This window comes from Pongo pygmaeus, chromosome 13, assembly GCF_028885625.2.
Source record: "Pongo pygmaeus isolate AG05252 chromosome 13, NHGRI_mPonPyg2-v2.0_pri, whole genome shotgun sequence".
Lineage (NCBI taxonomy): Eukaryota > Metazoa > Chordata > Mammalia > Primates > Hominidae > Pongo > Pongo pygmaeus.
The window spans coordinates 36,480,312-36,492,352 of NC_072386.2; the positions used below are offsets into that span (position 1 = coordinate 36,480,312).

Here is a 12,041-nt window from a genome sequence, read left to right on the forward strand (position 1 = left end):
GAAGTGAACCTGTCACTTCAAGAAAAATACCTGATAGTATTTGCTCCCAAATGATAAAATCTGAGCTTTCAAGAGAAAATTAGATTTTTGGAAAATGTGTTTCTGCTTCTATGAGCCTGGCAGCTTCCCAATATGTAAAAAGCTTTTCTGATGAGATTGGTAGTGCTATTAACAATACGATTATTTTATATTGTCAACATTTGGAAGATCTTCAAAACTCAGTGATTCAATATTTTCCACATGACCAATGTATGATATTACAAAACCATGCATGGGTAAAAGACCCAAAGTGCAAAACAGACCAGTGGAATTTAATGTAACAAAGTATATGAGTTTCACTAATATGGTTTCAGATTCTACATTGCAACTAACCTTTAAGGAACTACAAGTTGCTGGCCAGGCATGGTGGCTCAGGCCTGTAATCATAGCGCTTTGGGAGGCCAAGGCAGGAGGATCACCTTGAGGTCAGGAGGTCAAAACCAGCCTGGCCAACATGGTAAAACCCCGTCTCTACTAAAAATATAAAAATTAGCCAGGCATGGTGGTGGATGCCTGTAATCCCAGCTACTCTGGAGGCTGAGGCAGGAGAATCACTTGAACCCCGAAGACGGAGGTTGCAGTGAGTTGAGATCATGCCACTGCATTCCAGGCTGGGCAACAAAGTGAGACTCAGTCTAAAAAATATTTTTTTAAAAAAAGGAACTAAAAGTTGTTGAGTTTTTTGGTGAAATGTAAAAGAAGGATGTCCATAATTATGTGAAAAGACTATTAGCACACGTTTCCCTTTTCCTCCTGCATATCTGTATGAGGCTGGAATTTCTTCACATACTTCACCAAAACAACCTCACAACAGATGGAAAGAAGAAGCTGCCATGAGAATCCAGCTGTCTTCTATTAAGCCAGACATTAAGGAGATTTACAAAAATGTAAAACAATGCCACTTTTCTCACTAAATTTTTATGCTTTAAATTTTTTTATTAATCATGTTCATATATAATGGGTTTCTTATTATTGCTTTTAAGTAAATATTTAAAAGTTTTCCTACTCTTTAAATTTCTAATAAGATAAATGTCAACAGATATGACCCTTATAATTAAAAGCTCTTTGGCATCCTCAATAATTTTTAAGAAGCTAAAGTGTTCCTGAGACTAAAACATTTGAGAACTGCTGTATTTACTCATTCTCACCCCAATTCTCTGCAGTAGATCACTATTAAAGTCCCACCTTTACAGATGGGGAAACTGAAGCACAGTGGTTAAGCAACTTGCTTAAATTAAGGTCACATAGCTACAGGTGGCAGAGTAAGAAACAGAACTGAGGGAGTCTGTGTTCTCTACCACTATCTTATTCTTACCTCTACCTCTATTCTTTTCAGAAACAAATAGAAAACTCTGACCTTGCTGAAGCAGACTAACTCTTTTGGGGACATCAGAACACTACTTAGTATGTTCCAGTGATAATGTTCTGAATGGTATTTTAGGTAGAAACTCAAGCAAGTAACAGCAACCTTCAGCTCTAGGTACTAAGAAGTAAATGACATACTTTATTTCCAATTACATTACATGAATGTAATAGTAGGCTATAATTCATTACACATATGTAATAATTATGATAATAAATACTGAGTTCTTATCTTGACCTAGGCAGCATTCCAAATACTCAACATGGACTAACTCACTAAACTCTCAAAAGAGCCCTAAGTCATAGGTGTTATTATCTCCCCTTTATAGATAAGGGAACTGAGGCAGAGAGCTTATGAAGCTTAACCAAGATCACATTGCTAGTAAATTGCAGAGCTGGATTTCAAACTGAAGCAGTGAGGCTCCACAGTCCATCATCTTAACTATTTTCTTATGTTGCTTCTCCTTGCTTAAAACCACCTAACTTCCAAAATGTTGATATTCCATATATTCTTTTTTTTTTTTGAGACAGAGTCTCGCTCTGTCACCAGGCTGGAGTACAGGGGTGGGATCTCGGCTCACTGCAACCTCCACCTCCTGGGTTCAAGCGATTCTCCTGCCTCAGCCTCCCGAGTAGCTGGGACTACAGGTGTGTGCCACTACACCTAGCTAATTTTTGTACCTTTAGTAGAGACGGGGTTTCACCATGTTGGCCAGAATAGTCTCGATCTCTTGACCTCATGATCCACCCGACTCGGACTCCCAAAGTGCTGGGATTATAGGCGTGAGCCACCGCACCTGGCCCCAAATATTCTTTAACAGTGGTTTTCAAACCTTAGGATACACCAGAATCACCTGGAGAGACAATCAAAACATAGACTCCTGGGCTCCATCTCCAGAGTTTCTGATTCAGGAGGTCTAGATGGGGGCTCAATAACTCACATTTCTTATCATTTCCAAGGCGATGCTGATGCTACTTATGCAAAGACCACATTCTGAGAACCACTGCCATATGATGCCGAAATTCAAGGATCTGATTGAATAGGCAAACCTGCCATAAAGTAAAATAAATGACACGAAGTCCACCAGCTATAAGGGAGCTCACAGTTCTCTAAACCATTGGTATTAGTTGGTATGCAAAACTGCCATTCAAATACAAGTGTGTCATTTGGGATGTACTTGTACTAAGAAATAATTCATTACTGATCTGCAACTCAAATTTAACAAAATATCTTGTATTTTGTTTGCTAAATCTGGCAACTTTACTGATATGCTACTTTTTGCTCATTCATCGTTTGACTTGGGCATGGGTGTGGGAAATAAATTATCCTGTGTCAGGGCTAATAGTGCTTGCTTTTCAATCAACCACCTTCTTCATTCCTAAGGATAGGATCAGGTGAAGGACAAAGTGGGAGAAATTGGGTTAAAAGTTATTCATCCATCTATCCATCCATACATTTGTTAAGCACCAACCACATTAGTAGGCTGAACAAGAGGCTCGACAATGTAAATGAAATATAGTTTCCTGAAATTAACCAATAACAAAAATGAAGCAAAACTTGCTGCAGCCAAACACTGAAGTCAATTCTTCAATTGTAATTTCTGCCTCAATAATGAAAAAAGGTATAGAAAGATATGTTATTACCTTAGTAACCTGAGCGATCCGATTGGCATCATCATCTGTCATTTCTAAGAGGCATTTTGCTATGCTGATATACAGCTCTAGATCCTTTCTCTGATAAAGAAAAATCCCAAACATGTCAACAAACAGTGTAAAATAACAGGTCAAAATGTTCTGACAAATTATTAGATTTTCTTATCCCCATGAACAGCAGCTGATGAGATTTTAATTTTAACCAAACCAAAACATTTTGCCAATTTTTATCATTTTGAAGACATCTTTCCTGTTACTTTGTGTTTTTTTGTTTTGTTTTGTTTTGGCTATACTTTTTTCTCCTTATCAAAATTTCTTCATCCCAAATAAATTTCTAACCTCTTTGTAAAATTACAATTCGGAGGTCTTTTGGGGGAGGGGAAGGGCTGATGCTAAATTGTTTTATATAAACAGTATATGGGAAATCAAGCCCAAGGATTCTCCAGGTGTAAAGTGTAAGGACTTCTGAGCTTTCTCGTCTTCTACAAGAGGCATTTGGTAAAAAGGCCTAATAGCAAATTTCCCGGAGCAGCACTGGTTAAACTGCTTCTAAGCTTACTCAAAACTTTGGTTCTAAATATTCAACCTCAATTTAGATCTTGGAAACAAACACACTCCTAGTAAAGAATGTGGTTATTTCTTGCTAGCCTTCCCACCCACATTCTTAAAACATACACCTCCCCAGTTTGCCAAGAAGCCTTTAAAATATCCCAAACATAAATTGTCAGGAATGTAAATATTTTTGTTCCTCACCCGAATCTTATTTGGCAGGAGGTCAAAAATTTTCCCAGTAGCTTCAGAGAGCAGACTCCAGAGGTGGTGAGCAGGGCTGGGCAGTTTCATGGCCTGGCTCAGACCCTGTAAAGCACTCGGGCATAGCTCAGGATTTCCAAGTGGGGAAGCTGCTTTAAAAACTGCCACCATTAAATTTTCAACAAAACCCAGGATCTGTTCATCAGAGATGTGTTTTATCCACAGAGGTGCAGATATCAGGAGATATCTCTTGGTATTCAGCTGGAAGTAAAACAGAAGAGGTTGAATGTAAACAGGCAAGTCTGGGTTTGCAGTGTTCAAAACCTGTACGTCATCACTGTGTTTGAGGATAGACTGAGAGATAAAAGGTTCAGGTTACTTCCTTCCCCCTTCATTTTCCCACAGCTTCACGGTCCAATGGGCCACCAATGCATGTAATTTTGGCTTCTGCAGTTACTTCTGATCCAGGGTGAATCATGTGTTTATATGGGATCTGCCAACCCATCTGTGAACTACTCAGCTTAAACCTTGGATGTTTTCAGTGACGGGAATAAAATGCTACTTCTGAAAGTACATGACAGTTACTTTTCAGTTTTAAAAGGTCACATTCTCTGGCAAGAAAAGCTCTGGAAGATGAAAGGCTCATCTGCTGAAAATCAACTAAACAGAGCATCTGATACTATTAATTTCTTCTGAGAAAAAATAAGGAAGTAATAAGGAGAAGTGACATGCTGAGACCATTTATGACCAAAGTAAAACCACCAGCTGAGCATGTAGAACTGACCAGGCACCTTAGAGTTCACGAGAGCCAAGAAAGGGCATGTTAGTAACAGCTCTGTTATATGACAGATTTTAACCAAGTGGGCTTCGAAAATTCTTAGGAACATAAACATGCTACTAAAGGGGCAGCAAGTCTAAAATAAGTGATCTAAAAATAAAATCTGGCAAAATAAGTGATCTAAAAAGTAAAACCTGGCAAAAACTTTTTTGTGTGCTATTTTTGTTTTTTCAAGATAGCACACAAAAATAGGGGAGGGACAGAGGAACAATGTTTTCTGCAAATTTCTAAAAAGATCAGTGTAGTTGCATGAGTTTTCTCAAGACCTCATTTTAAAGAATATGCCATCTCAGATCATTCTATATTTAAGAAAATGAATTCGCAAACTTAATTTGTTAATTAACCAAGATAACAAAAAAGATAAATAATCAAAGACAAATGCACAGAGTAGCACAGATCTAAAAGATAAATGAAAGGATAAGTAAAATTTAGGAAAATTTCGGAGGCCAACCCAACAGGCTGGAAATAGGTCTGATTCAAAAGTAAGAAGGAGTGAATAGAAAAGGGCTTTGAACTCAGATAGATAGAGCTCTCTCTTTTATTAGCTAGGCAAACTTTGCTTGACCTCCATTTGCCTCAGTTTATAATTCTGTTAAAATGGAAATAATAAAATGTATCTCTCAGACATGAAACAAGACAGACATAAAAAAAATCATATTGTATAATTCCATTCTAAAGAATTTCAAAAATTTATATGAAATTTATATATAATTTATATAAAATTATATAAATAAAGGTTATTTTAGAAAGGCAATACTACAAATAGAAAGCATATTGGTGGTGGCTTGGGTCTGAAGCTGGGAGTGGGGATTGACTACAAACAAGCACAATGGAACTTGTCAGGTGATGGAAATATTCTTGGTGATGATTGAAAAACCTGTAAAGGTACTCAATTCATCACATTTTACACTTTCAAACAGCCATATTTTAGGCTATATAGATTATAAGTCAACAAAGCTATTTTTAAAACTGTCCTGTCCGGCTGTAGAGAAATTAAGTCTGATTTCTGTAAGTACTCACTGAGTGCTTGCAGGTACCAGGTGCACAGCAAGGGCTCAGTAAGTGGCAGGCAGCTGGGAGCCACTTGGAACAGACAGGTGGAGTGAAGTTAATACCTGACAGAAAGATGCAGACCTTGATAGCATCCACTTTCAGTTAAAGACAGTGAGGAGTAGGAAAGGTTTAAAAAAACAAAAACAGGCCCAGTGTGGTGGCTCACACATGTAATCCCAGCACTTTGGGAGACTGAGGTGGGCAGATCACTTGAGGTCAGGAGTTCGAAACCAGCCTTGCCAACTTGGTGAAACCCCGTCTCTACTAAAAATACAAAAATTAGATGGGCATGGTGGCGCACACCTATAGTCCCAGCTACTTGAGAGGCTGAGGCACGAAAATCAATTGAACCCAGGAAGCGGAGGTTGCAGTGAGTCGAGATTGTGCCACTGCACTCCAGCCTGGGCTATGGAGTGAGAAACTGTCTCAAAAACAACAACAAAAAAACAGAAACAAGGCCGAATAGGGACAAAGGCCAAGAGACTGAGGAAATGATAAGAGGGCTTTGCACTGTTCTCAAACAACTAAAGCCTCCTAGGACAGAAGAATAGGCCAGATTATGGAGACAATTAAAAGACGACAGCATTTAACTTATATCAACTGGTAAACCTCTAAAGAATCATGGAATATGTTTTTCTGTTCTAGTTTGAAACCTAATCAAAACTATACATCTTTACTAACTTCACATCTTTAAACTCTCTTGCCCTATTCTTCCTATCTGCCCTTGGCCTATGCGTGAAAGGTGCTAGCCCCCTCTATCAAAAACACCAGACTGGGTCATTGCTTTCTCAACGCTTTGCTCAAGCTAAACAGCCTAGCAGAGATCTTTCATGCTCTCCACTTACACACTCCCACCTACATCCCCTGGTCCCCTTGATGTGATACCTAGCCAAATCACGGCTCACCTTAATAGCTGGCTCCTCTGGGAAAGGGGAAGGATAATACATGGATGAGTCCGGTACATATGGATTTCCTTTCTCTTAATATGTACTGAAATAATTACATATACTATATAATCAAATAAACATAAGTTCAAATAATTCCACAACTTTCTAGCTATATGATCCTGAGAAAGGAACTTTAATATCTCTGATCATCATTTTCCACTTTTTGTAATAAATGGTAGCTAAAGCATGAATGGTAATGGCTATGGCAGGGTTCTGAACTATATAATTTTCCAATATGCAGGCCAGCTACTATCAAACCCTCGATTTTTGTGAAGATCTCATCTGTCACCTCTTGACTTTGAGAACACACATCCAAATGAATGTTAATCTCCTCCTAAAGAACAATATCCTCCTGTTGGCCAACACCCTTAGTTACTACATACACTCAGACTGTGGATCAGTGGTGGTGTCACCCACAAGCCCAATAGTGCAGCTGCATTCTGGGATGACTGTGCCTGGGTCACCATAATTTCAAGGCACAGTTGCTGGATCTCTTCACCTGAAAGGCAAGAAAGGAAAAGAATCTGAATATATACTTTCCTGACTCATTTTCAGGCTTTAATATCTCAAATCAAAGCATCTGCTCATGTGACTTTTGCAAGTAACAGAACTTCAGTAAACCAGAAGAGATATTCAAGAGACTTGTTAGTTATGAGGCAAAATAACATGTCCAATGGCATCACAGTCCCACCTTGGAACTGGCAAGGGGCTTGAACTAGATACGGGAATTTCTCTTATGATATTCAGAGGAAACTACACACTCAAACACTATCTAAAATATGAGAAAATTCTAGCTAGTAATCTCTTGATCTCTGTTTTTCCCTTCTCTCCATCTCATATGCAGACCATGAAGAAATACATCAAGGTGTGGAATGGCTTCAAGATACAGCCACATACTCTAGTCATCAAGCCTTTCTAGTAATAAGATTCCAATCAGCACCTTATTTTCCTTCCTTTTTCTAAGGACTTAAATGAAACACAAACATTTCAATATAGCACACGAAACATGGAGAGGGACAGAGGAACACATTTTTCAAAAGAAATCTCTGGGAACCCAGTATGGTGACATTATATCTTACATAGAGATTAGGTTTATATGAAAGCATTTAAGTGAAAAATTGTATGTAGTCAAAATTATCTTTATCTCTGAAACCGCACATAAATTACAGTATAAAAGTTGTTTTACATATCATATGTAAGTATGCACTCTACTATAAATGATAGAGCACTCACAGCAGGCACATACACAAACACACACAATTTTACAACACTGTTTAAATTGCTCTTCATCCCCCCTTCTTATTTTATTTTATTTTTGGAGTTAGGGTGGGGAACAAGTACATTAAATTATATTTGCATGTATAACTCTATTCTGTATAAAATAGGTTGCTGTGGATGAAAGGGAGGTGTTGAGGTGTGCATTCTGTTTGCCTCTCACCACAAAATAACTGTGGTAAGCAGACTAATGGTCCCCAATAATGTCCACATCCTGATCCCTGGAACCTGTGAATACACTACCTTATATGACAAAGAAACTTTGCAGATGTGATTAAGGTTAAGGATTTTGAGATGGAGAGATTATCCTGGATTATTTAAATGAGCCTATTAATCACATGAGTCCTTAAAGGTGGAAAACCTTTCCTGGCTACAGAGAACCAGAAAGATGATGGTGTGAGAAGACCTTAGCCCTCTATTGCTTGCCTTGAAGATGCAGAAAGGGGGCCACAAGTCAAAGAATGTGGGAAGCTTCTAGAGGCTAGAAAAGAAAAGGAAATGAATTCTTCCCTAGAACCTCTAGAAAGAAATTCTAATTTGCTGATACCTTGATCTTAGTCTGGTGAGAAACATGTTGGACTTCTGGCCTATGGATGTGTAAAGATAATAAATTTGTGTTGTTTCAAGCCACTGTGGTGATTTGTTACAGCAGCAATAGAAAATTAATACAGCATCCCACATGGTACTTCTCGAAACCTATGGCTCTGGAAATGTAGTTTGATAACCACAAGGCCAAGCTTAATGGAACCTGTACCACATTCCCAGCAGTCCGCAAACCTCAATCAAGCATTGTTTTTGGCAGGTGTATCTGGCCTGTGTCTTTAGACCTCTTCTTCCTCACCCTCAGGGGCTCAATGACTGAGTGAAAGTAACCCAGCCATTCCATCCAACATGACAAACCTCAAGATCTCAAAAGTCTATCCAGTCACTACACATTGTGACACAGAATCTGTTTTTCCATTCAGGTCAAATAGTAAAATCAAAGTCTGAAGACTTAAAAGCACGTGATATTTACCAAAATTTAGCCTCATAAGTGGAGAGAGAAGTGCAGCCCAGTTCACAGGAGGATATTGGTAGCTTTCTCCAACAGTTGCTATGGGTTTCATCACTACTTTAAGAAGGGAAGGAGGCACAGATTCAGGACCTATAACAGAAAGGGAAAAATAATAGTAAAACACCTGCATACCATCATGGAAGTGGAAAATGCCAACAATTCCTTCCTTCCTTCTAGCATCAAAAGATCTGATATCACATCTTCAATTGTGATCAACCCTTCAATTCTGTGCTCTTAATTCCAACTCCATTTGCCAGAAAAGCTTGCTCCCTCTGTTCTTCTCTTTTTAAAAATTTTTTATAAATTTTTCAATGATATATAATAACTGTATATATTTATGGGGTATGGAGTGATATTTCCATACATATGTGCAATGAACAAACCAGGATAAATAACATATCCATCATCTCCAATATTTATCATTTCTTTTTGCTGAAACATTCAAAATCCTCTTATCTAGCTATTTGGAAATAACAATTACTGTTAACTATAGTCACCCTACAGTGCTTTAGAACACCAGAACTTATTCCCCGTATTTGAACTTATTCCTCATTTTGTTTCCTTTAACCAATCCCTCATTATTGCCCCATCCTCCTTCTCTTCCTAACCTCTGGTAACCACTATTCTATACTCTCTACCTCTGTATAAGATCAACTTTCTTTGGCATTGCATATGAGATCAACTTTTTTAGCTTCCACATGTGTGATATTTATCTTTTTGTGGCTGGTTTGTTTCACTTAACATGAGTTCTCCAGGTGGCTATAAATGACATGATTTCATTCTTTCACTTGTCTACAGTCTTTCCTTTTTGACTGGATAAAAATTTTCTACATTGCTACTTAGCTGTCCTCTGCACACGCTGGTCTTTTTATCTAGTTTTCCAAATTAAGTAACTTCTTTTACATTAGTACCTCATTGCTCACTTACACCTCAATCTACTTCCAGCAGAGAGAATAAGGACTGCTCACTCAGGTACATTCCATTCTATGGACTATGTATTACCTAGTCTCTGTAGTCCTAGACTGCATTCTGTACCTTGGGAGTCTCTAGTTTTTCTGCTTCCCAGCCTGTGCCATGGTGACCGTTCTAGAAGTGAGCATCTAAGGGCTGTGTAACATCTAGTCCATCAGTTAACCAGCTGCCTATGACATAGTACCATTACTTTAATATCATATTCCTTTTTTAAGGGAGTGTGTATAGGGTAATTAGAAATTGAAAAACAGATAGTGGAGCATTTGTGAGTGGAAACATATGGTGCAATCAGGAATAGAATAGCCATTAAGGGCCATGTAAATGTGAAGCTACGAGGAGGTCAGAAATAGTATAACACATTAAAATGTAGAAGACCAAGGAGAAGCAAAAGCAGCAGGATCAACATCGGCAGCAGAAAGGAAATCAGCATCAGCAGAAAGAGAAGCAGAATCAACAAAAGGAAAAGCAGAGGTAGGAAAAGGAAAAGCAGAGGCAGGATCAGCAAAAAAGCACCTGAATCAGAAGATGCTGAAAAAGGGGGAATCAGAGTGGAAGTAGAGTCAGCAAAAGGAAAAACAGCTTCAGAAAGGAGAAGCATAGGAAGAAGGAGAAGCGGAGGCAAAATCATCAGAAAAAGTAGCAGAATCAGTAGATGCTGAAAGATGGGAGATGCAGATGTGGAGCCAGAATTAGCAAAAGTGAAAACAGCAGCAGAAAAGAGAAGCACAGGAAAAAGGAGAAGCAGAGGCCAAATTAGCAGATGCTAAAATGGGGAAGCAAGAGTCAGCAGAAAAAAAACAGCTGCAGAAAGGAGAAACATAGGAAAAAGGAGAAGCAGAGGCCATGAACAGATGCTGAAAGAAGGGGGAAGTAGGGCAGAGACAGCAAAAGTGAAAACAGCAGCATAAATGAGAAGCATAGGAAAAAGGAGAAGCAGAGCACAAATTAGCAGATGCTAAAATGGGGAAGCAAGAGTCAGCAGGAAAAAAACAGCTGCAGAAAGGAGAAACATAGGAAAAAGGAGAAGCGGAGGCCAAATTAGCAGATGCTAAAATGGGGAAGCAAGAGTCAGCAGAAAAAAAACAGCTGCAAAAAGGAGAAACATAGGAAAAAGGAGAAGCAGAGGCCAAATTAGCAGATGCTAAAATGGGGAAGCAAGAGTCAGCAGAAAAAAAACAGCTGCAGAAAGGAGAAACATAGGAAAAAGGAGAAGCAGAGGCCATGAACAGATGCTGAAAGAAGGGGGAAGTAGGGCAGAGACAGCAAAAGTGAAAACAGCAGCAGGAATGAGAAGCATAGGAAAAAGGAGAAGCACAGCCCAAATTAGCAGATGCTAAAAGGTGGAAGCAAAAGCAGGGTAGGGTCAGCAGGAGGAAAAATAGCTACAGAAAGGAGAAACATAGGAAAAAGGAGAAGCAGGGGCCACATCAACAGATGCTGAAAGAAGGGGGAAGCAGGGCAGAGTTAGCAAAAGGGAAAACAGCAGCACAAATGAGAAGCACAGGAAAAAGGAGAAGCAGAGACCAAATTAGCAGATGCTAAAAGTGGGGAAGCAAGAATGAGCAGAAGAAAAAAAAAGCTGCAGAAAGGAGAAACATGGGAAAAAGGAGAAGCAGAGCCCACATCAGCAGATGCTGAAAGAAGAGGGAAGCAGAACAGGGCAAAGTCAGCAGAAGGTAAAATAGTTGCAGAAAGGAGAAGCACAGGAACAAGGAGAAGCAGAGGCCACATCAGCAGATGCTGAAAGAAGAGGGAAGCAGAACAGGGCAAAGTCAGCAGAAGGTAAAATAGCTGCAGAAAGGAGAAGCACAGGAACAAGGAGAAGCAGAGGCTACATCAGCAGATGCTGAAAGAAGAAGGAAGCAGAACAGGGCAAAGTCAGCAGAAGGTAAAATAGCTGCAGAAAGGAGAAGTACAGGAACAAGGAGAAGCAGAGGCCACATCAGCAGATGCTGAAAGAAGAGGGAACCAGAACCAGGCAAAGTCAGCAGAAGGTAAAATATTTACAGAAAGGAGAAGCACAGGAACAAGGAGAAGCAGAGGCCACATCAGCAGATGCTGAAAGAAGAGGGAACCAGAACAGGGCAAAGTCAGC

At 39.2% G+C, this 12,041-nt stretch overlaps 1 protein-coding gene across 11 annotated transcripts in view; it reads right to left on the reverse strand.

Moving 5' to 3' along the window:
- The window catches only part of FOCAD (focadhesin), a 315,699-nt gene that overhangs the window by 14,270 nt on the left and 289,388 nt on the right, over nt 1-12,041 (reverse strand). For all 11 annotated transcript variants that reach the window (XM_054501249.2, XM_063650500.1, XM_063650493.1 and 8 more), the window contains 4 exons: nt 8,936-9,064; nt 7,029-7,144; nt 3,808-4,068; nt 3,046-3,135 (listed from right to left, as the gene is read on the reverse strand). In XM_054501249.2, coding sequence (XP_054357224.1) covers nt 3,046-3,135; nt 3,808-4,068; nt 7,029-7,144; nt 8,936-9,064 — 596 coding nt within the window. The remainder of the gene's footprint in view (nt 1-3,045; nt 3,136-3,807; nt 4,069-7,028; nt 7,145-8,935; nt 9,065-12,041) is intronic.